The sequence below is a fragment of the Trichogramma pretiosum genome, unplaced genomic scaffold (genome assembly GCF_000599845.2).
Source record: "Trichogramma pretiosum strain Unisexual culture from Peru unplaced genomic scaffold, Tpre_2.0 scaffold8, whole genome shotgun sequence".
NCBI classification, from domain to species: Eukaryota; Metazoa; Arthropoda; class Insecta; order Hymenoptera; family Trichogrammatidae; genus Trichogramma; species Trichogramma pretiosum.
Genome location: NW_019641699.1, coordinates 2,395,720 through 2,421,371, shown reverse-complemented (window position 1 = coordinate 2,421,371; position 25,652 = coordinate 2,395,720). Strand labels below are relative to the sequence as shown.

Below are 25,652 nucleotides of genomic sequence, written 5' to 3'. Positions count from 1 at the left end.
AGTTTAACATTGTTTTACTTATCTTTATGTACATATACGCAAAATTATTCTACTCTCTAATGTAGATGATGATGTAGAAAGGGAGACATAAGAAGCACAACTGAATTTTAAAAGTATCGAATTTGAAAACACCTAAAGCAATTGTAATATGTGCATCCGATGCCTATTAATGATTGCTATTCACAAGTCACAAAGGTTATCCTCTATCTACAGCACATCTCGAATGTACGAAAAGTTGCCATACACTGATCGTTTCTTATAACTCATTCATACACTTTTGTTTATATATCATAACTAAATAATATCGACATAGAGAAAAATAATTATTAACATTTGAAGAATCGTGCAAGTTGTCGTACGAAGATCATTTTTATAAGTAATTGCTTAAAATGTATTTTGCATTTACACAAAGTTGCATTAAAGCATTATCATTCATGTACAAGTTCACTCAAGAACATTTCATTTTAACGATGCTTGAAACATTCTTTCGACTACCTTCTTCTAATTCAGTTAAATAACGAAAAAAGAATAATCCTCGTTATCGTCTAGAGTACAATTTCAAGATATCTAACTCGCTTTCTAGGATAAAAAATAAAAATCGATAAATTATGAAATTACATTATGGTTAGACGTTTATCGTCCACCAAATTTTACTCTATATTTGTAAAACACTGTAATTACCAAGTTATACCATTGGCATGTACGAAATTTACCCTAATATTACATTATTCATTGATAATTGTGTACGTCAATCATTTTCTCACAAAAAATTCATCTCCCGATTCATGTCATTCATACAAAACTTGTTTTCTCATTTATTATTTTAAACAGTAGTACACCACAATTACAATGAGAATTGTTTTAATAGATCGCGTGTGTTTAAATATTAAACAAGTACTCCTAACAAGTCTTCTTTTTTACCACTCGACGGCAAACTGGAGTCTCCGAGCTTTGTCTCTTTTGTTTTGGCATAGTACAATGCATGTTAACCTTTAGCTGGCTTATTTCATCGGGATGAAAGTGATGCACCATGTGTATCACGTGTTATTTTATCGTGAATATGCATCTCAGTCGTGACCAATTTTATAGTAAAAATAAAAAAAGTATAGTAATTAATAGTCATTTCCCATCCCTCTTTACCAGCTAAATGTTAAAAAAAAAATTATACCCCATGCAGTGAATATGCATATATGCATTGTACAAAACCTTTAATCTTCTTTTCCGTATTATTCCAATGATACAAAATTTGTTTTTAAATATTTTTCTTATTAAAACACTTTAGTATGAATTTTTTTTCATCAGTTCGTAAGTTTTATTTCAAAAATGAAAAATTATAAGTAAAAAATTACTATGAAGTGTGCGCTTTAACTACTATCAAATTGTTCCACTGTTTAGTGGAATTTCTCAGTTAAATTTAGATTAGTCTTCAAGTGACGCCTTGTCAAAAAATTTATTTAATTAATTTGTTTTTATTGTTACTTGTATATTTTTAATTTTTCTTGAGTTACAATAATTCAACAAAATACCGAAATATTTCTGTACAACTAAAGTATATTCAATTAATTAACGTATCATTTACTGTTTTTATTTTAGTATTGAATTGTATTTAAAAAAACGCTCTCTGATGTAAAAAAAAATTTTAATTTTTAACCTATCTTGGGGTATTATTATAATAAATTTTCGTTATTTTTAGTTGATATTAAATTGAAAAAATAATAATCGCAAAAATAAAAAAAAAAGAAGTAGGTATACAGTTTTGAACTAATGTCTTTTTTTGCACTTGCACTTTTTTTTCAATTCCAACGTTACCAATAAATCTTAATAATATTCTTTGACTGCTCTGCTCCATCGTAAGCCCATAAGTGGTTAAAAACAAGTGAAATCGATAATAGTGTATACAAAATTTGTCACAAGCCGCTACGATAATTCACAACGATGATCGCTCTTAGTTCCGTGTCCTGCGAAAGAGGCATAAATAAGAACATGGTGTTCATCAAACTTTTTTGTCGGTTTTTTTTAGTAACATAGCTATCGCCTCTCTCGACAGTAAAGAAAGCAACACGAAAATTATAAGCATACCCGAGAGAACAAAGCGTGCAATATATCGTGTACGGGTATATGTTCGCGTATACTTAAACAGTTATCACGATCGATCGATTACGATCAATAATAGTTGTGTATACGCATATTTTTGAGTGTAATGAAAGTGTCTTGACCATAGTAGTGATCATAATTGTAATAAAAATAATTATGGTAATAATGAAGTTATTAACTACAATAAAATGAAAAATAAGAAAAAGTATGACTAACGAACGAACATACACTCACGCTCCATATAACACTGCTCTCGAGTTTTTTTTTGTTTTTGCTCATTGATTGCATTACTTCCTCTTACTCTTATCGTGCTTGACGGGCGTCGAAAGCGGCGTATGGTTGCGATGATGATGAAGGTGTTGGGTCTTTAGTTTATTACCCTTGGGGTAACTTGGATTACTATGATTATTATGAAGAACCCTTGAACTTTCGGCAGGCTTATCGTTAACGATGCTCGAGGGTTGATGACGTATACTTGCAGGAACAGTTGGTGTCTCATTCAACCTGGTAAAATAAACAATAAAATTCTAGTGTTGACTGTTGAACAATAATAGAGTTGAATTTAATGATGCATTGTTGTTGATGTTGTAGTAGTTGAATAAAATAAAACGCCATTCATTGGGCTATTGCAGTGGTTAAATGCTGAACTCGAAAAACTGATTGCTGAAGCGTTGAAGTTTTGCAAATATTAATTTTATCAACTAAGCACCTATTTTTTATATCTCATAGTTATTTGCAAAAGACTGCACATAAAATATGTTTGTATTAAAAATCACACACATACATATATATTTCAAATTAATCGTTAGTCAATCAAAGAAATTAAAAAAAGTTTCGAAGCAATGAATTTTCGATCTCACATGTATCATTGTTTTCAACTCACAGCAAGCCGAGCTAATTCGAATATAAAATTACTTCATATTAAATGATTAATTCGTGTATAACTTCATTGAATAAATCAAATCACGTAATTTCACTCGAAAAACGTTAAATAATTTTTCTACAATAATTTGACATCAATTAAGCAGTTCCCCACATAGTTATTTTCGCAATTAATTATAGTTATAAACGTGAATCAGTCTGTAACGCAGGAGTAACATTCATCAACGGCAAGATTAACTAACAAAACAGTTACTAAGCACGCTAAAATTCTTTCTCTGCTCATGTTAATAATTTTTTGGTAGATTTGGTTGTCTCGTTTTTCAAATTACTCTTTTGTTCCTCTTTTTTCTTTCTCGTAATTTCGTTAGTTCACATAGAGCTAATTTTACGAGCCACACAATTCATACAAAGTATTGTGTTTTGGATGATGTCGCTACACGTGGATAACAGAATCGGCGGCAATATTATCTACAGATATAGAGATATTCCGCATCGATTCAGCTGCAAGAGCAACTAAGATAGCTGTTATATATCTTATGAATGTATCATATACGTTTAGCAGACATAAAAAGAAGAGAGTTTGTATTAACCCTAAATTTACGATCAGTTAATAACGATGAATAAAAAAAAATTTAACTGTACGTTATTGCTTGAGGCACTCCATTCACTGTTTTGGACTTCAGAATGTCGTTCTCGTAAGACATAATAGTTTCTTTGCCATTTTCGTAGACTCTGTAAGTAAAAATTAAATGAATGAATATAGATTATTGTGAAAATTCCATTATTAAAAATGTTGAACTTACTTTTTAGTAGTAATCTTTTTACCGTTAATGAACCTCGTCGATGTACTGGTACGTTTCATTTCGCCATTTCCAGCACTAGGTCCACCAAAACTGGAAATAGTGCTGAATGATGAAGTACAATTCATTCCATTCATGCCACCCCCGCCGAAAATATCTCCGAATGGCGATCCGAAAAATCCGAAAGGACTGAAGAACGATGTACTCAGTGAATTCATAGGATGACTGTGTCGATTTGAGCGTGGATGTCCATGTAATTCTGTGAGCCAAATATTAAAAAATTAGACTCATTTCATTTATCATATAATAAAATTATTTTATGAAGCGATATTCAACATTTATTGTGCAGTTTTGCAAAACGGTATAAAACAACAAATTCAACTGGAAGGGCAGTTAGTTCTTAAAATCGATTGTTTCTTTGTAGAATCATTAACCAAGATGAGAAGAGAGTGTATTTTTTCAATTTGTTTCGAAAAATAACCGAAACCTTTTATTTTGTGAGATAACGGCCCTGTGACGTTATGAATCAAAGATTGTCGCGATTCAAATGAAGTAGGTTAATGTTTAGTAAGAAAACTTTAATCGGTGTGAATGTACTGTTGTTAAAGTGCACAAAAGTTTACTGCCCTCTTCAAATAATTCCTATGAATCAAGCACAAAGAATACTTACCAGCAAATATTTCATCAAATGGAGAGTTGCCACCGAAAAATTCTCGGAACACATCTTCCGGATCTCTGAATACGAACGAGTCGAAGTGGAAGTTGAAATCATCGTCGTGACGTCTCTTTCCACCAGGCATGTTCAAACCATCTTTGCCATACTGGTCGTACGTTCGCCGCTTTTTGTCTGTCGAATAAAGAAGTTTATGAGTATTGAAGAAATGTTTTTTTGAAAATATATATTATATTTTTTTGAGTTTTTTAAAGTTTTAATGCAATCGAATGATTTTGTTTACTTTTTGGCACTGTCAAAGCGTTTTTATTCATCATTAGTAAAACGATTACTATTACGTTTTTAATATTGATGCAATGGTTTATTTCATTAATACATATAATACAAACATCAATACATAGGTAAGTTTGCTGAAAAGTTCGGTTAAGTAAAACTAAGCAATCATTGTGATCGTCATTAGGCGTCATTCATTAGCTGATATTAAAGATGATAATATTACTAATGTGGAAAAATGACTATGAATTTTGCGATGAACATTATTGTACTCGTAAGAATTTTTTCTCTCGTAAAGACTTTTAGATTATCATATTTTAATGATTTTATTTTTTTCTCATTTTATTCTTTAACTAATTGTATGCAAATGATAAAAAGCGAATATCAGTTCGTATTCACATTTTAAGCCAAGGTTTAGCCATAAAAAAAATTTAATACAGAGCAAAAAGCGATTAATATACAAGTGATATAGATCATATTTTTATGCTAACTATGGAGATCTAACTTGCAATTTTTCTTACGTATTTACGAATTAAAAGCAAATTTTTTCATAAACATTTTTCCTGGATATTGTAAAATGGATTTTGTCTCGATATATCGTCAATAAACCAGTTAACTTTGTCTGTATAAGTCCTAAATGGACCAATGACATTTTTTAGAAAAGAAACCCCTCTGAAATTCTCTGAACACCAAAAAAGAAATAAAAATATTTTGTTAATTTTAGATCAATATTAAAAAGGAATTATCGATTCGAATGAAAATCGTATCGAAAGCCAGGAAGTTTGGTATTGAGTCGCACTCCAAAATGATGCAAATAATTAAAAAAAAATAAAAACAAAAGTTGCTACATCTGGCAAATCGATATACCGAAAAACCGTTGAAAAGGCGACTCAAAGTAAGTATTCCGATGGGTGTAGTGTCCACCAGGTGACGAAGTTGTGTAACAATTAGACGACCTCGAAGTCGAGCGTCGACTACTGAAACGCTGATCATAGCGTCGACGCTGCGTATCTGTGTATATATTTTCACAACATATCATTTGGTTCTAGCTTATTGATTATTTTTTTGAGGTTCTTTCATTAAAGATCCGATTTTGGTAAATTAATTTTTTTCGCATACTTATACCTAGATTTTTTTAATGGGACTGAAAAATGAAAATGAATTATCGTTACGTGAAAATTGCATTGTCGTCTCGACTACAGATATTAAAGAAGTAAATTGTTGCTTTTGCATAAAATACGCTTTTTTGAGACTCCAACATTCATCTGTTATTTAATTCAAACTCTAAATGCTTTTTAGTGCCCCTGCTCTTTAGATGTCTCATTAATTTTTTGTTTACCAAACACATCAGTTATCATTTGATGTACGGAATTGTGATTGTTCTTTAAAATGCCTATACGTTTATCACAAATCCACGTTTCAACATCATACTCGAGGTAATGTTCTCGCAAACGTCAGAAAAATAGAGCGATGGATTATTTTTGCGTCATTTCCTTCGTATAAACATTCAAAATGAGGAAAGAAATGTTGTTCAGATTTTCATCCCTGAATTTGTTTAAATCGATTCTTTGGACATCTCTAAGTTTTCCACCAAAAACCAATGTAACCAACAAATCAATTTTGAGCGATTAATTTCAGGAGACGACGTGCAAATTTCTATGTATGTGTTGTACACAAAATTGTAGACAATAATTACGGGTGAAATTAATTTACCATTAGTAATTTCATTAAAAAGTTACGAGATTTGATAAAGGGATGCCATAAGTTAAATAAAAAAATTAAAAATGGCCATGATTACTTAGAAATAAAGGTTTTATGCAAAATTAAAATAAAAATTTTTTTCATTTACACTTATGCAGGTAATGGGGTAAAAATTACCCATAACTCTATTTTTTTGACGTTTGCGAGGTTATCACCTTTACTAATAAAGTTAAAAAAATTGCAAGATTCTTCTTTCTTTATTATCTTTATATAATAACTCAGTCACGTTAAGGACATCAGAATGAGCTCTTGCAAGAGATAATGAGACATACTTTGAGAGAAGAATAGTTTTGCTAAGCAAAAAAATAAGTTTCAACAAAGGTGCTCACCGTCGATGAGAACTTCATAAGCTTCGGATATCTCCTTGAAACGTTTGTTGGCCTCTTCTAAATTTTCTGGGTTCTTGTCGGGATGCCATTTAAGAGCCAACTTTCTGTATCTGTAATAATTAAATTGTCAAAATGAAAAAATCTAAACTGTGAAAATGACGCGTTCATGAGTACGTAAGGGAAAATGCAGTGCCTTCGTAGATGTAAAGAGTCGCCCCGTATAATTGGCTTTCTTGCGAGAATCGAATTTTACATACACGTTTTGTCCATTACTTGGTGACTTGATGTTAAATGCATACAATAATATAAGAGTATAAAGAGAAGTGAAAACTGGTTTGACGCAAAAATATACATTAGCTTGAGCTCGACACCATGATACGTTCAGAAAGTGATTTACCTTTAGGAATCTCTTGACGTAAAAAAACATTTTTATGTAGACCAATTCAAATAAAGTACATTGCCCGTCGATATAAGTTATTACAAGTACAAGCGAAAAATTAAGATGCTTTGATGCAGCAATGAACGTACATTACAGTGAAGAATAGAGAGAAAAAGTGACCGTGAAATAGGTCAAAGACCTTCGGTGCAAAGTTGCTTGGAACATGAGAGAGAATGAAGAGAGGGTAGGATTTTTTTATGAGACGATGCAGCAGGCGGATGCGCTGAAAAGGGAGAGAAAGGTGAGCAAAACAAATCTATACATAAAAGGAAATAAGAGGCCCACAGAGCAGCGCAGAAGCCAACTTATACACATTTGCCTGTGCTGCGTTTAATACAAGCAACCTTTATTGTTACGTATAAGTACACTCGCTTATACGCCCGCTCATGTTCACTTTAATTCTGGTGTCAGTCGTAGTTTCTTTGTCTCATTGTTTGAGACGTTTTTTATTTTTCTTGAATCATTAAAAAAACAAGTTCAAGTCTATGCAAGTTTTTGATCGCTTGAGTTACCCGAAAACAAAGAGAGAAAATTTTTGACGGAATATTTTGAAATAACTTATTTGTATGCGTATCAAACGAAAATGAAAAATCATCGTAAACGATTCTCTTGTAAAAGTCAACGATTAACTTTTTACATGTATTTTCAATAGCATTTCTGATTTTACCGAAAAAGTATTATTACGATGACATGTATCTATCTGTTCATTAAACATGGTAATATTTAACGATATACAATAATTGATCACTACAAAGACACGCACCTTTCCCATTAATATTTCGAGTTATCATGCAATATAATGAATAAATTAAAATACAACAAAAATTCAAATATCTGCTAATTAAGAAGGATATCATTTTAAGGAAAGTTTATGTCGTACTAGTTAGAGACTTGATCTAAAATACGAATTACAACTTACGCTTTTTTGATTTCTACTGAATTGGCTGTCCGACTGACTTCTAATATTTTGTAGTAGTCCACCATGATGAGTCTTTTTTAGTTTTTCTTTTATTTAAACGTAAAAAAATTGAATTTATAAACTATATGCGTCGGCGTTGAGCACACGCACCGGTAATCACAAGCACGTATGAGCAAAACAGTCACAGCCAGCAACCACCTGTAAAGATAAAAAACAAACAATTAGTACTTCCGTGTCTTTCTATCACCTCAATATCTTTTTTAACATAATTAATAACATGTAAATCGAAATCTTTAGAACGTTTATGCGTAATGGAGCGCGAAAATAAAGACAATGTTATCTTAGAGCGGCATTTTTAGAACTGAGCTTACAACTGACGCATTCGAAAATATTTTCTATACTTTCTAACGCTCCAATACCAATTTTGTTTCACGAAAAATATACTCATCAAATGAGATTGCTTATGCTCGATCGACAAAAAATATTTTCATAAAAATTACTAGTTGAACGTAGTTTTATTTGATAAGGATGTACTGTTTCATGAATTCAATTTGAAACAAGTCAAAAAAAAGCAAAGAACTTTTCGAGAAAAGCTAAAGATAAATATGTAGATGGTTAGATACAGATGAGAAAACAGATATTACACACGCACTCGAGCCAAATAACCAAGAGAAAAAGAAAGATAGAGAGAGAGAGAGAGAGAGAGAGAGAGAGAGAGAGAGAGAGAGAGAGAGAGAGAGAGAGCTAAACTTAGCACTCGCTGCGTCCAGAATAGATCGAATACAGAAAGCAAGGCATAAGTGGGGAGGAAAGAAGAAAGAGAGGGATATGTTTTGGTAACGAAGATGAAACTTGCAATGAGAAACAGAAAAAAACGAGGCACTGAAAATCGTATTAGATATTGTCACATCTGATCGTCAATTAAAAGCGATCATAAAAAGGCGATCCCGGATAGATACTTTTAAGAAATCTTAAAGACGAGTTTGTCTGTAAATCTAAATGCGCTCGAATCTAAAGTAGTTTTCCTCCACCAATGAACTCGCACATGGACAAATTACGTCTTATTATCTCATTTGTCTACCCACATAGAAAAGTGAGCAAATTGACTTGTTTATTTCCAGAAATCGTGAAAAGCTCAACGCCTCGAAGGTAAGAAAAGTATAAATCTCGTGTACACATTTTCAATTGATCACCACATTGCTGCATCATCGTATAGTCATCATTTTCTATCATAATAATCAGCATCGTGATGTAAACATACCCATAAATGGCGAAAGAAAACTATTTTTCTACTTTGCTACTTCTGTTGGTATATTTAAAAATGAAACAAATGTGTTACTTTTGAGTAGCTGAAAATGACATTTTTATAGATATATCGACTGAGAAAAAATTATTTGGACGAGACTCAATTTTCACACCGGCCTTATTATTGTAAAATGAGTTCAAAGCAAAGATATTGCGTTTAGAGATGGTACCGATGACCTTTTTCAAGATTCTCTTAATTCTGTTTATTTTACATCAGTCGAAAAGGTATCGGCAGAAAAATGCACTTAGTAAAAGATATGTTGTTTACAAGAATTAGAAGATGACATCGACGGCTATTGCCAAGTTTTCGCGCGTTGACGAACAATGTTGATCTTATTCTGCTTGAAAATGTTATTAAGATACCGATGACGATTAAGGAAGTATAATTCTTTGCTTTACCGAGCAAATGCATATTTTTATGCAATACCTATCGAGAAAAACATTCGAATTACGCGTTAGATTTATGTCGATAAAGGATCAAAATCATGATATAATTATGAACCTGAAGTTTCTTTCGTCGAACTTCGACGAAAAGTTCTAAACAATTGTTTTTTTATTTAAATGTTATAATCGTAATCTACTGTCATATTTGTTTACAATTAACCCTCCAAACTAAAACTGCAGGTTCGTATATAATTCAGGTAAACTTTCCTTGCCATACAGTTAATCGACAAAATTGGCGATTAGAATAATATAATCATGCGAAAATTATAATAAAATTATATAATAAAATTGTGAATCGAGCAAATATTTTATTCCACCTGTAAAGTCAAGGCTGAAATTCTTTAACATTCTTCCTTTATCAAGGAAAATGTATAAAAACATGCGATGATGGTTTCAAGTGAGCAAGAGAGAAACAAAAAACAAGCAAACTACTTATTGAGGCCGGTTCTACGTTTAATAATTCCATTTGTTCGAAATCAATCGTACTCAATTTTGATGGATTCAAGTACTCAAAAAAATATTGATAAACGCATGCGATCATAGAATCGGCGATACTCGTCAAGATTAAGAAATTAACTTTACAACTTGTTGGGTATCGTATCATAAGAAACCACTCGATTATCGGGGATCGCGTTCTTTTTTCGTCAGACTCAAAATTTTCGCAACATCTGCAGAGAAGCGCACATGCTGAATACGCAGAAGTTTAAAAATAAAACTTTCAATGTACGCGACAGGAATTCAAAATTCTGCGACGCGCCAGCGGGAGAATAATCGCGCTATCGATAGTTTTGATCGCAGTTTACGCAAGTGCGCGCTCAAAGAAAAATAAAAAATAATGACTAGCACAATTTCAAGTTTGACTCATTAACACAGATTTATACATTTAAAAGGTTCGCTCAAAGTTTACAGGTAAATTTTGATAAGTAGCTTGATTAGAAAAGAGAGTAACAAATTGCAACTTTATTCTCCAAGTAAATACAACAACGTACATGTGATTAATTTAAAAAAATATGTAATAATCATCATCTACGAAGTAAATATTGTATAACCCGTAGAATTTCATTTATTAAGAGACAATTTATCAATCATATTGAGACTTCAGTCATCCCACACATAGTGAGTGAACTCACATTTGAACCACAAAAACTATTCGATCACGTTTACGAATCGTACGCTTTGTAAATTTGCTGCAAAAGCTATACGTTCTAGTAAAACGTGTTGGACGCGACGGAGACAGCTGAGAGCTACGATACTGTAATACATATAAAGCATGCACACCTCCGTTCGAACGTCAAGGTTGCAGTTTCAATACATAATATGGAGTAAGAAAGAGAGAAAGAGAGGGAGAAAAAACAAAAGAAACAATAATATGCACGTTGCGTCTAGATTTCCATGTGCGTCGTCGAATTGTATGTGTGTCTTATATTGTTTTTGTATAACATACAAAATATTTGCACGTGTTCGAAATGCGTTGATTTTTCATCGCGAAACAATCGGAAGATTTTATTAACACACACGCGATATAGTTAAGGTTCTACGTTTGTTTCTTATATTTATTTGACATTTAATTCTACGTTGATACAGAAAACTGAGTCAGCTGGAGATGTGCAACAGGTGCCAATTAAAATTCAAAAGGTAAAATTTTTAAATTTTATTTATGTCTTATGTAGGTGAACTTGATGATGCGACGTTTTCATTTAAGTGGGAGCTTGTGTCCGCGAAAATATATGGAGAGAGAGAGAGAGAGAGATGCACATTTATAAAAAAGCACGTAAAATACTTCTTTGGTGCCTTTAACCCACTAGGTGAGAATTGCTGCAGTTTCTGTATGCATCTGTCTATGAAACGTGAATAAGTAAAATTTTAATAGCTACTCTTTTGCATGAGTATTACAGATAGTTATTTATATAGTTATAGTTATATACCTAACAGTTTTGTATACATATTATTGGCCGTGACGTGATGTCGTTAATTTAAAGGTGATGCTTTTGAGAGCTCCTTACTACAAAGCCTTATTAAGACGACGGCCAAGTTGATTCGGCTGATTTTTTTTTCTTCTGAAATAGTCGCTTCGTGTAGCCATTTAAAACTAAGACTAGGAGAATGCACGATGACGATCTTATGCGATCTAAATCTGCGGCTATTATGTCGCAGTACCTATCTGTGAATGAAAAAAGCGCATTGGCAAACGAAATATAGCCCCGCTCAAAGATGATTACATTTTTTCGGACACGAATGTCCATGTCCAAGTGACTTGACCTTTTTGCACCCACGTGTTTTTACAAGCTTGCATCATCATCAGTAAAGCGGACACATACACGCGCACAGTTGGCGATTTGACCCGTCTCTGTTACCGTATGAACATAGGTCCCGGAGGTCGAAGACAATGAGTTGCGTGGAGTGATGGGCCGAAGAGGCCTAGATACTGCAGTTCCCAGTCCAAATCGTGTACCAAATACCGCTTTTAAATCTGTCATGGTGACACAAATGTACACTTTTTCTTATGTTTGCACTACATCGTATATAAAAAAGGAACTTTTTCGGTGCGTCGAAAGCGGCAAAGGTTTGTTTTAATACCAAGAAAACCTATCGCCGATCCTTCATTGTGTCACCCATTGTATGTAAGTTATCGTTGGCCTAATGGTCAGCCATTGCCACAGAAATGTGCTAGAATACCCCACACACTGAAATTATACAATTGTCCTCGACACTTTAAGTCCTAGTGATGGTTATTAAAGCGCTATAATCGAGCGGTTCTAGTACGCATCACTATTACCGACAAGTGAAGTTGAATTTTCGGTTGAATAAACACTACAAGTTCTAGTGGTATCAACCGAAAAATCTAGTAGAAGCCACTATTTCAGTCAGTTTCTAGGATTACCGCAGCGATGCAGTAGACAAGAAAATACCATTTTATTAACATATTCAGGGCATTGATATGTTACGCCAGAATTTTATGACAATATTACTGATTCAACATACAAAAATTATCTACAACTTTTCCGCCTGACAAGATACATTTTCACTATCAGTAGTAGTATTCCCAATGAGAATTTTAAATAAGTTTTCATGACAGTTGTTAACACGAATTTACATAAGATTTTACTTTATATGTTATGTAAAATCTTTTATAGTACTATCGACAGTAAAAGTTATGGTATAAGTTTTTATGTTGGAACTTACGTAAGAATTTATGTAGTGTCCAGTAAGATATTGACCAACGAAATTGAACTTAGTATATTACTGCCCTAGGCTGCGAAAAACAGAAAAGTCCCAGAGTACATGTAGTTAGTGGCCGAGGCGAAGCCGAGGCCGATAGACACGCGATCTGGGGCTTTCTTTTTCCGCGGCATTGGCCTGTATACTATTTTTCATACACTAGTGCACAGCGGCAGGGAAGTAGTCCCTTTCCGTTCGCTGGTATGAAAAAAAATTTTTCTTCAGTTAATATTTCTAATTTCAAAAAACAAAATTAAACCTGTTACAAGACATGATGACCGTAAATTCTTTTGGTCAAGATCTTAAATAAGACTACTCCCATATTCAGGGCTTTTCAGTTGAACCAGCTTATATTTAAGAACTCACGTAATTAGTAACGTAAGAACTTGTATTGTCAATAATCATCCCTAAGATCTTGCATAAGATTTGGGAATGTTCTCGTCAAGAACTTACATAAGAACTTATTTAATATTTTTATTGGGGATGGTAAGAAAATTCTGCCAAAAATTCTGACCCTAATTTTTGTCATACGAGCTCGAGGCATTCGTCTTAAGTACTACAGCAGTAATTTCCTGGATGCGTAATGAGTATCGTCATTTTCTGACTGTTTGTCGTGTCTTGTGTACAGCAAGCCTCGTTTGTTACTTTGCGCCAAATTCACGCTCGCAGCTTAACGACAAGCCAACGTTTGCGTTACAGCATGGAATATTTGTGTATGCTTTAACATGACTATAATCTTAAGTAAAACAATAACGATACGATAAACAATTGTTATTTCTTCTTTTCAAACATTCTTTCAAAACTTGAATACCGATGATGCACGTGAAAAATAAAAGATGCAGTATTCCAATCATATACGTCGCAATATAATAACCGACACAACATTTATAAACAATGTTTTTAATTAGGTAACAGAAATTTTGCTTTCTCTTTAATACTGTGCTAACAGCAATGTACAGTACTTCCCTAATAATACTGTACACTTATGCTTTACGGCAGAAACACCTAAGCGAAGGCACCAAGTTAGAAAAGGTAATTTGCCTCGAATCGGACTTGCTTTTTATGTGTATTAATTTATAAGTAAGAATACTACATGTCCAACGCTTGCTAAAAGTGAACAAGCTCGTTCTCCTAGACGATTAAACTTAATTTTAAATTAACTGATATTTAAAAAGCGAGGTGTTGTAATTTTAAAACTTGCAATGTAATACGGTATGCGTCGACATAAGCACGTCTCTCAATGGAGATAACAATGATGGCCTAGACTTCAATATAAGAGCCTTAACGAGATGAAATTCATCAATTAATCATTTTCAAGTTTTTTAATTAACTGATGTATCATGCGAAATTAATATTTTTTACCAAGAGATAAATATATATTAAATAATCCTCTATAAATGCAACGTATATTCACAAAAACAATTCAAAATAAATGTCGCTAAGCCATGGAAAAGAAAGGCGTCTAATTTTTAAAAGGTCAAATCTACAGGGTCTAGTATACTTTTTGAACGATTGATCATAATATAAATTGTAAAATCAGAGCGATTCGCGCTTAAAATTAGACTTGGGCAAACCCTGAACTGAAGCTGGTGCGTGTGATCAGCTCGGACTTGAATGCAAAAATTGACCATCGTTTCCTTTAAGAATTATTTTGAAATTTGATTATGATAGGAGACCTTTAAGCTAACGAAATATGCTCTTATACGACTATCGTTCTTCAAAGAACCTACGATGTCAATTGACGCATTCATTTAGTAGGCTCACGCGCACCTTGAAAGATTGCGCGCGCAAATAAATGATCAACGTTTTTGGAGATAGAAAAAAATAGTCCAATTTTGAACAGCACGTTGCGGAGAAGTATACGTTCAATCGTCTAAGTTTAGTTCAAGGATTAGTCCACGCGAACGCGTACAAGTTCGCAGGAGACTGTAAGCGGGTAATTCAAGGTCATTTTTGAAGAAATTGTTAATAGCGTCGATATCTACCTGTAAATAAAAATCGTCGCGATTGTCGAGGCGCTATGCAACAATGAAAGACTCAATACACTAGAGGACTCGTTGTTATTTATTTTTGTATTTTTTTTGTTGAAGCCCATATCTCCTATAATTCTGTTCGCGCGTACGTTTTTTAACTACTACGAGAAACGAAGAAGTAAGCAAAAAAGAGAAAAAGAGAGATAGAACGGTTCATACACAGTGTATACGTAAGAATATAGGAGACAAGAGTGGGCGTCCTCAATGAGGCTCTCGGCTTGCGAGCTAAAGCGGTGCCTGACGTCAGGAATACATATTTGGCTAGCACCGGACTCGGGAGCGCGCGTACCCACACACGCCGAGACACGCGGGCGACACATCGGTCCGACGACGTAGACGCACTGCCTGCAACAGTACACGCTTAAACGCGCTATGCGGCACGCGGGATGCAATGCGCAAAGAGCTGCCGAACGAACCTGTTGCCTGGTTCAACTTTCAACTTTCAACTATATTGTTTTGCTCGCGTGCACGCAGGTACGATATTATTGATGTTGGAAAAAGCCCATCACCGCTTGAAACTACTTTATAAGCTGTTGCGCTTCGGCGACCAAAGCGCGCCGTTGACACATGACTAAAATTCAGCGATTATGTCAGACTTTACACCCACGAAAAATTACGTTGACTTTTTGATGATTATGTTGTTTTTGGTCAAGCAGAACGAAACGAAAGATAACAACTGCGTTGGAATTATTTTGCGAGAGCTGAAAATTTAAAACAGCCTAGTTACTTTTATTTTACGAGACTGCCAGCTTTGTCTCGTTACCTATAGTATTATAGCGGCAAGAGTGCGCGAGCGGGCTACGCGGCTTTTTTGCTCGGAACTATATTGATCCGTCGTATACACATCGTCGAGTCAATCTTGGCGCGAGCCAACTGCCAGCTTAACTCGAGCATCGTCAAAAGCCGATCGATTTCAAATTATATGAGATACGAGATTTTTTTAAAATTGTTCCAACGATTAGGCTGGCAAGACGATTAGTTTTAAATCGTCGGATGACGAATAAGTTTGGTTTAACCCGATCGTATTGTAGCAAGAGCAAAAGCCGACGGGGTTCCATGGCCATCTTTCATACGACTGAAAGTAGCATATCGATGTAACACGGCAACGGCGGCAAGTAATTGTTGTTTGACATACATCGATAAGCGTATTCGTTTAAAGAATTGTATGTATAGGACAACGACGAGCATATGGCATAGGCAATTAGTTCACTCATGCGTTGGATTATTCCGACAGCCAAATCGGTCGATCGTGACTCAGAGAAACTAGGAGGCTCTCATGCCGATGGCGTCGGTGGTAACGGCGGAACAGAGCGTGCATACAGCTTTGGATAACCGCGCGACAACGACTCGATTCTCAAACGGGCTACATTCGGCTTACCGGTTATATCTACATGGGCTATATCGTAAAAGAGTTGAAAATTCAAAAATCAAACTTCAAAAGTAGACCTAGAGGGCTAAAATTTTCAGTTTTCATTTTTCAATGTACTCTTTAAGAGTACATAATCAGTTTCAAATTCATGTTTCATACGTATACGTATAAACGTTTATATACGCATATATTTACGTTTATATACGTTTGTATACGTACAGGCCTGTAACGAGAAAGCCCGTTGACAGGGGGACTTTGGCGGGCTATTTGCTACTCGCGGCCTCTTGGCTGCCCGCAGAAAATCATTATTGTTAGTCGTCGTAGTCGATTCAATCGGTCGATGATCGTTACGTGATACGTGGGCTCAGCTTTCACTCGTTTATCTTTCATGCAAGCAAACACAGCGCACATACTCGCTCGTTGCGTAGGGAATCGATACATAACAGTGTTTCGTGTAATTTGCAGCCTATGCTGATAATTCTGCAGCGTCGTAGATTGAAAATTTTAAGGCTCAACGCTAAGAGTGTCCGAACGATAGCGATGATTGCACTGTTCATTGAATCAAACTCATCGCAGCTATTTATGAGTCAGTTATCAGTATTGCTCATTGCTTATGACGAACAACGAGAAAAGAAAATTCAAAAGCCCCTGACACTTCATGAGCAAGTCAAGAATCGATTCGATCTCGATAATTTTCGTAACTTTGATTCGAGTCAACGATTCAATTAGCGAGAGAATTTTTTAATTGAAAACCGTAATGGTACACTGCGGTGCGCGCATGGGTTTAGATATTACCATATCAGAGTATTTCAACGCATAGGCTCAGACATCAAGGTCGCAGTGACTAAAATAAGAAAAGCGACTTTTTACCATAAATTTGCAATACGGACCACTACGACCAAGTTATCGTTTCGGAATATAACTGAAGGCTCAACGAAGTTGACAACAAAAGAGAATTAATCGATGACTCATTAGTTCCTCGTTGATATTATAAATATAGCCATTTCTCGCGCAAAAAATCTTTACGAATTTTTTATTCCCGGTATTTCGCATTGAGTCACGCCTTGTGCAGTTATAACGGATTTTTTTAAGAATCAAAAGAAAATGAGATCGCAACGCATAAGACACCGTTTCAGCGAAACAGAGAGAGGAAAAAGAAAGTTATGAATGCATGCGAGGTGTGAATTCTGGTACCTCCCTCGCGTTTTTATATTAAGTGTACAACAAAAGTGAAATCATCGCACCAACTGACGCACGCATCTTCCGGAAGAAAAATCGTACATTTACGTATACCAAGTAAAAATGTATAATAATCTGATTATTATTCTTTTTAACGTCTGTGATAAAAAAAAATGTAGAAACTTGGTGTAGACGCAAAAGAACGTTGTAAATATAGGTGATATCAGCCAAGTGCAAGATGCGTACACGCACGTAACAAGTTATATATCGGCACTTTTGGCGCGGCTGATGGAGCGGAAATAACGGCTCTCGCGTTGCGGCCTGTTTGGCAGATGTACGTCGGGTCGTCTTTCTATTAGGGCAATGACAGCTCCTAAAGCAAAAACCTAACAGTGAATTAATAGGCAGGGTGCACCAAAGCTAGCATAGTAAATCGTACTCTGATAAAAAGTGAGATACAGAATCTATGATTCACGTTAGATAGCCGCGTATAAACTTGACTAGCTCCAGTTCAAATATATTATTATGCGATGTGATTGTCGTGATCGAGGTGAATAAATATTATAAAGATAAGCGTGAAACGTTTTTAAAAAATATAAATCTCAGCAGGAGCAGGTCATCGATCGAGAAAAACAAAAGAAAAAGTCAAACTCGGAAGTCTGCGTGCACATTATATTCCGGGCGTTGATTGCTATAGCAAATATAAGCGGAGTATTGACGGCAGAAACACGTGTCGCAACGCTACATGTAAGTACGCGAGCTTTTTCAAGTAACAGAATGAAAAAGACTAAGCGTGAAAAGCTCATAAGATAATCCATTAATTTGCGATTCTCCATATATAATTGCTAAAACGTCGAGTGTCGAATGAACAAATATTCGCAGGCCGTTTCTCAGAGCTGCAATTCAACAGCAGTTTTATTTTTTGCTTCTTGCATGAGAAAGCTCTGTGATGAGCTCGAAAATGAGTTTTTGAAACAGGCGTCGTAGGTCAATTTGGTTCACATACATGTAAACTAGTTATAGATTGAATTCCGAACAATTATCTGTTTAAGTGTGTGTGTGTGTGTATTTTCTTATTCTGTCAATTTCTGTTTAGTGCAACGACCAAGCTACTTTACACGCCAGCCAAGTAACTTGAGTTGTTTTTTGTTAAATAAGTTTGTTGATTTATTTTAAAACAAGGTATGGTGATTTTCACTATTTTTTTTATTTTTACTAATTTTAATTATTAATAAAATGTAAATGGGTAAGGCTCAGAATTTTTTAAATAAACCTGCGCTCGTATGTCACCGATCTTGACGCGCTTTTGGTATGTTATAGTACATGGTAAAAAAGACCCAAAACCAAAATTTTAGACCCCCTCCCCCCTCCTACCCCCCACTTCCGGTATAAACGTCCATTTTCTATCTATATTTTTTCTGAAGGCCTGAAGCAATTAAAAAATCTGAAAAAATTCACAAAAATACTTTTCAACAATCCAAACAACCTTGAATTTTTTCAGATTTTTTGAGTGCTTCAGGCCTTCAGAAAAAATTATTGAAAATTTTGAAAATTCATATACGGCGCTACGATGCAATACAAAGCCCGATCTTTTTTTCCACTTATTTTTGACATCAAAATACATAACCTCAAATTTTTTCAGATTTTTTCAGACAGAGCGCTGGCGGTTTTTAGCCGAAAAACGCCCTTTTTTTACGAAAATAATTTTTTTAGGGCGATATGAAGCTTTAAAAAATCTGGAAAAATTTTTTTCTTGTTTTTCAGGTCAAAATACATAACCTTGAATTTTTTCAAATTTTTTAATTGAAGGCGATAGCATCTATGGCTAAAAAACGCTATTTTTATGAAAAACGGTTCCTGGAACCCAGAGGTTCCGGTAAAAAAATTTGAAAAAATTTTTTTCGAATTCCTTGTCAAATTTTAATAAATTTTGACCGTCGCAAAATTTCGATTGGAGCTTCCTAGCTCATTCTAGAGCATAACAAAGATTCGAGCGAAATTCTGAAGAAATTTGAAAAATAATGTAATTGTGATGAATGTCTTCAGAATTTCGCTCGAATCTTTGTTATGCTCTAGAATGAGCTAGGAAGCTCCAATCGAAATTTTGCGACGGTCAAAATTTATTAAAATTTGACAAGGAATTCGAAAAAAATTTTTTCAAATTTTTTTACCGGAACCTCTGGGTTCCAGGAACCGTTTTTCATAAAAATAGCGTTTTTTAGCCATAGATGCTATCGCCTTCAATTAAAAAATTTGAAAAAATTCAAGGTTATGTATTTTGACCTGAAAAACAAGAAAAAAATTTTTCCAGATTTTTTAAAGCTTCATATCGCCCTAAAAAAATTATTTTCGTAAAAAAAGGGCGTTTTTCGGCTAAAAACCGCCAGCGCTCTGTCTGAAAAAATCTGAAAAAATTTGAGGTTATGTATTTTGATGTCAAAAATAAGTGGAAAAAAAGATCGGGCTTTGTATTGCATCGTAGCGCCGTATATGAATTTTCAAAATTTTCAATAATTTTTTCTGAAGGCCTGAAGCACTCAAAAAATCTGAAAAAATTCAAGGTTGTTTGGATTGTTAAAAAGTATTTTTGTGAATTTTTTCAGATTTTTTAATTGCTTCAGGCCTTCAGAAAAAATATAGATAGAAAATGGACGTTTATACCGGAAGTGGGGGGTAGGAGGGGGGAGGGGGTCTAAAATTTTGGTTTTGGGTCTTTTTTACCATGTACTATAACATACCAAAAGCGCGTCAAGATCGGTGACATACGAGCGCAGGTTTATTTAAAAAATTCTGAGCCTTACCCAAATATATAAAAACGCCGATAAAGATGTTTCACATCAAAAACTATTTTTGAAGGAAACTTTTTGCCAATTTCTTGACAGTGGTTTTTTTACACAGTCGAGGAAATGAGCGTGTGTTGGGCCGTGAATTTTTGTTTAAACGCTTTTCTCTAAATTTGGAATAATCCACCTCAGTACGCAAATATTAACTTATAGCTGATTAATAATTCATCTCGACTTGACAACAGCACGGATACATCGACCTTTGAAGACGCTTAAAATCAATAGTTTGATAAATAATCATCGCACAGGCTCTAAACAGAAACATGTCTGATATATACTCAGTAGGTCGCCCCCGCGTTGTTTTCCGAATCGTTTCGATCTTTTTCATTCCGACTACTTGTATGTATTTCTCTCGCGGTGTCGCAGCAGAGCCTTGTCCCGATCAAGTTTTGGCACGAAATTTATTTGGTCATAAATTCAGCTTGGCATCGTACTTTGTCATAAGGCGTGCACACACTCGGCTCTTATACGTTCATGCAAATGTATACACGATATTTTCTATCTTTCTCCCTCTTTTCGCGAAATTGGCAGTAAAAAGTTAGGGACAAGTTCGTCGTCTGCTAGCCGCAATCGCATAAAATCGTTCAAACTCTCAACTTGGAACTGGTGCAGGCCGTGCATATGTATATGCTTATTATGTAAGATAATTGTCTGGGCGCATGCATGTATGGGTAATACATAGTTGTGCATGCATCACAACCAATAGATCGACTCGGTTTTGCGGGTATGCAGGCTAGATGTGCGATCGTCGGTCAAAAAAGGTTTCATTCAAACATGCTTTGCATGTTGAGAAGCAATTTTAAAGTTACTATCAAAAGACAAGGAAAACAAAACTGCAATGCTACGAGTGAAGTTCAATTACATAGCCACAAAGAGTTGAAAATCCTGCCATACAGGGTTCGACCTGAGCCCAATAAAATATTTATCTCTCTCTAGGACGTAAAAAATGAGAAACAAAAATACCATAAGCCTAAATTAATTAGATGTTTAAATGATACGAGTCTTAAAAGGCTGTGCGAGGTATCCCACGAGGTTTTGTTTTCGTTTGTCGCTATCGCGAGCTTTTTCGTGAATTTTAAATCCAGTCGAGAGTTGGTTGGTTCGATCAGTTTTAAAATAATTATATTATACACGATTGTAAAAGTACGTAAGCTTTATGAATCACGCGATGAATGACGCCTGAGCACGACACGAACGAATGAAAAACTTGGGCCAACGACGAAGGAATCACGATCTGATCTGTTCGCGGCTTCGTACAGTCGATGCAGGTCATGAGCTCCAAGTACGAGTATACAGATAGTATACAATGTACCAAAAAAGAAAAAATGAACAAAGTAAGGATTGGTGGGTTTTATCGAAAGTTTGAAATCTCAGCTGCGAGCGATGACGTCAAGAATTCGGGCTGCCGCAAAGCCAAGCGCAGTTGCAAGCGGATACGTAACTTTCGAAAAAGCTATGCAATTGAGCGGAGAGACAAGCCTATGGCAAGCACTACCGGTTGCTTTTATGTAGGTCCTACATAGGAAGTATATATATTGCAATGGAAACGCGGCGATGCGCAATGGAGGACAGGATGTATAGGTAAGCAATTGGAATTGCGCAGCAAGAAGAGCAGCACACGCCTACGCGCAATATCAACGCGTGCGTAAATAAACTTTGTTGTATTATTGTTGGTTCAAATGGAGTGAGTTTCACGAGTGAGACGCCGATTAATTCAATCCACCTGTCTGTGATACGAACAAGTTGATGTACCGATAGTCGAAGGCCATCTTGTTGTCACATGCAGCCGTCGAAAACGTAAAACTTGTTGATGAATGTAATAAGCCACGCGCGCTATCTTTTCTTTCTTCTTTCATATTCAGAGCAGACTTGCCGTAATAACTGCAGGCTCGCAATACAAAGTGGATCGATGCATCTTGATTCGGAAATGTCGATGATTGTTTTAAAGCTACGTAAGAACACGCGCTCGCTTCGTTTGTGTGAAATTTCGCGCTTCCGATTGCGGTTAATAATAAGGGAAATTTCCAGCCTCTCTTTGATAACGTTCGATGCGCTCCCTGACGCGAACACCTATTAGACGCTTGGTGTAGCGATAAGGCGCTAAACGAGACTCGTTACAACACAAGTCGTTTTTGCTTCGTGCTCTGTAGGTAATAATAAGATACAAATTTATTGTTTTTCTTTACTCGAACTTTACTTCGAAATAGATACAAGTTCCGCCAAGTAAGTAATTGAAGTAAGCAATTGAATTATGCAGCGTGATATAAGGTAAAAAGCAAGGGTACGTCCAGAACAAATACACGCGCAAACAGGTAACAATAATGATAAGCGATTGGTTTTAGAGCACACTTTGATAGGCCGAGTTTAGTCGAGCTATCATTGAAATTGTATCTTGCGCCACGACTGGGTACTGCTATAATGCACTGTACTAGTGTCTCTACTCGTGCCATTGACAATTCGGCTATATATGTGCATCGCAGTGGCCGTCACACGTGCCACTATGAATGCATAAACCACTGACTTTTTTTCTCTCTCGCACAAACTCATTCGACTTATTCGCACTTAACCCGTAGACGCGTTCTGTATGCTATTATATGTTGTGAATTAAGAGCGGCGTTTTAGATACTTGCGCGTTGCCAAAGGAAAGGTATAAAAAAAACTTCCAAGAGCGGGCGGCATTTAATAAACGACATTGGCGGAGCAGCTGCCACTATCGCATATCGATTGACTCGAAAAAGCCTATGCCGAGGACTATAACTGTGTCGTTGTTTATCTCGGACCATAGCGGAACAAACTCGAGAATTTTTCTAGAACGTCCAATTCGCGTCGATGTAATTTCAAAATGTAGGTTAGAACGTAGAAGGTCTACATTGCATATACATGGCTCATTACAAATTACGCTCGCATGTATAATACATAAACACATAGCTGCAGTCATGCGACTTGATGATATTTTTTCTCCGATACTAAAGCAATTCTATCGAGTGCATTATTGTGCTTCGACTACCGGGCAAGAAGTATTTATTAAATTTACAATAATCGAAACTAATAGTCGACCGTTATTCTTACGAATCATTGCCATTAAGATTCAACACATGCTGGTACCATGATATTAGCAAAAATATCAATCCGACTGATGTGATATTTTGAGCGTTTCTACTGGATAGAACACGTGGTTTTATCGAACTGCAAACATTCGAATTCTCGAATTTTCGAGTTTCAGCTAGGCGTGCGCTTGACGCGCCGCTGAAACCGACATCTATGCGACGTAGACCCATCTTTGTGCTTGTGTCTTTAATGTATCGATAATGTAAAAAAAAGCCAATCGATCCGTTTCCATTGTCATTGCTTATATCAAGGCACTGACATTCAGGAAATTGATCAACAACAACTACATTAATCTTATTTAAATTACTGAATAAAAGAACGTTGTGTTTTGAAAATATCGAATACAAACTTTCGTTCTTGTGGTTCTCTAATTGCATATCTACTGTATCGACGTCGTTAATACATGAAACATGGCATTTAACCATAAAAAAATCTAGTGCTTTTTTTACGACTGGAATTTTTTTACGATCAATCGATGCGGTGTGCACACTCTCGACCGCGCACATAATGTACAAACACAGAGAGATAGATAGGTAGATTTTTTATTGGGCTTAGTGCGAACCCTGCATGCACTTTAGAAAGAGAGAGAGCATGTGAATGCAATTTTGACGTTTGCATAAAAACACAAATACTTATATGCACAAGTATACATTTCGTAAATATCAGACGAGTATAGCATAATTTAGCGAAACGTTCGAGCGTATTCATGACATATTTCTTATATGTTGTCTCAAAAGAGAGAGAATAAGGTAAAAACGAATCGTCGTCATCAAGGTGGAACGCGTGCAAGTGAGAGCAGCGCAGAGAAATCTCGGCTATGTTTATTATTATATATTTTAAAAACGACGGAGACCGAGAAAACAAAGGCAGCTGACATCTTTTTACAATAAGTTTGTGCAGCAGGCGTTTGTTAGGTAAGTAAGTGTGTGTGTGTGTGTAAAAAAGTAAATAGGTGTGCGAGTATGGGAGTGTAACAAAGGATATGTGCATCATGTAATGCGCGTGTGACATCGTCAACTTGGATGCACTCGAAGCTGTTGGCTGTTGTGGTCGTGGAGGCCAAAGACAGCACCTAGCGCAGCTCTTTCTCTAGCTCTTTAATATGCAGGCACACACCGAGGGACAACACGCAACACGGCCGCGAGCATATTATGTACGAATAGTGATCGTGTAAAAAAAGCAATTGTTGGAGCTACTTACGAGTAACTTGTGTCGTGTGTCTGCGTGAGGCAGGTCAACAACGTTGTCAATGTACGCAACGAGCCACTCGAGCTGATTCGATGGCAAGGAACCAAGCGACTTTTCCAGCTATTTCTCCAAAGCTACAACACTTGGTACACACACACAAGCACACGCACTTTATATTCCGAATGAGCAGACCACAGAGAGCTGCACGTACAGAGCGCACAGAGAACAACTGGTGAGCAACGGCAAGAGCAGAAGCAGCGCCTATTAGGCTACAGGCGGAGCGAGCAAGTATGAACACACATTGGGCACACGGACACACGAGCACGGCGATCAATTTACTGGGCGCAGAAAGTTGCTGCTGTTATACGGCTGCGAGAACGAGACGGAGAAAGAATCGCCTGTAGGGGCTTTACGCAGAGGCTGCGCGCGCGACGGCCGATCGAGTTCCTCGTGCGACTGAACTGACTACTGCGCCAGCTGAACCGTCTGCCGAGAGTCTTGTTGGACTGGGTGCCGTTGCTGCGGAGCTTTAGCGCGGAGACTGTCCCTTATACTTCGGACTTTCGGAGCCGTCACATTCGCAGCGCGTACAGCAACACGAAATACGATTATGATACACGCTCCGCGTGCGCCCCTGCAGCGAGCCAGACAAGGATGGAGGCAAACTTCAAAATGGCCGCTTCGCGTTCGTTTCGCGACTTCGTGCGTTCGTCCTCGTTGCTCTCGCAGCTGTGCTGCTTGCCGTTCTAGAGCGCGATCTACCGCGTGCATCGGTGCTGCAGCCTCGCCACAGC

General features: G+C 36.0%; 1 protein-coding gene across 3 annotated transcripts; it reads right to left on the bottom strand.

Annotated features, from left to right (window-relative positions):
- Positions 1–1,670: 1,670 nt before the first annotated feature.
- On the bottom strand, positions 1,671–25,591 carry LOC106653037 (dnaJ homolog subfamily B member 6-like). Of its 3 annotated transcripts, none has more exons than XR_001339397.2 (8): positions 24,871–25,591; positions 8,171–8,368; positions 6,813–6,922; positions 4,447–4,623; positions 3,780–4,035; positions 3,619–3,708; positions 2,329–2,598; positions 1,671–1,958 (listed from the first exon to the last, which is right to left on the bottom strand). XR_001339397.2 is itself a non-coding variant. In XM_014372261.2 (8 exons), exons 2-8 carry the CDS (start codon positions 8,233–8,235, stop codon positions 1,918–1,920), a joined length of 942 nt encoding a protein of 313 aa, XP_014227747.1. In that variant the 5' UTR covers positions 8,236–8,368; positions 24,871–25,591; the 3' UTR covers positions 1,671–1,917. The 3 variants fall into 3 exon arrangements, 1 of the variants encoding a protein (XP_014227747.1); XR_001339396.2 differs by having other exon boundaries at positions 2,323–2,598; positions 24,871–25,590; XM_014372261.2 differs by having other exon boundaries at positions 2,396–2,598.
- Between the last annotated feature and the right edge of the window lie 61 nt (positions 25,592–25,652).

Coding starts and splice junctions, on each gene's coding strand:
- LOC106653037 (XM_014372261.2), bottom strand. CDS start 8,235: ATGGTGGACTACTACAAAATATTAGAAGTCAGTCGGACAGCCAATTCA. Junction 4,036..4,446: donor ATTTGATGAAATATTTGCTG/GTAAGTATTCTT, acceptor TTTGGCTCACAG/AATTACATGGACATCCACGC. Junction 1,959..2,395: donor GCCCGTCAAGCACGATAAGA/GTAAGAGGAAGT, acceptor CCTCTTTCGCAG/GACACGGAACTAAGAGCGAT.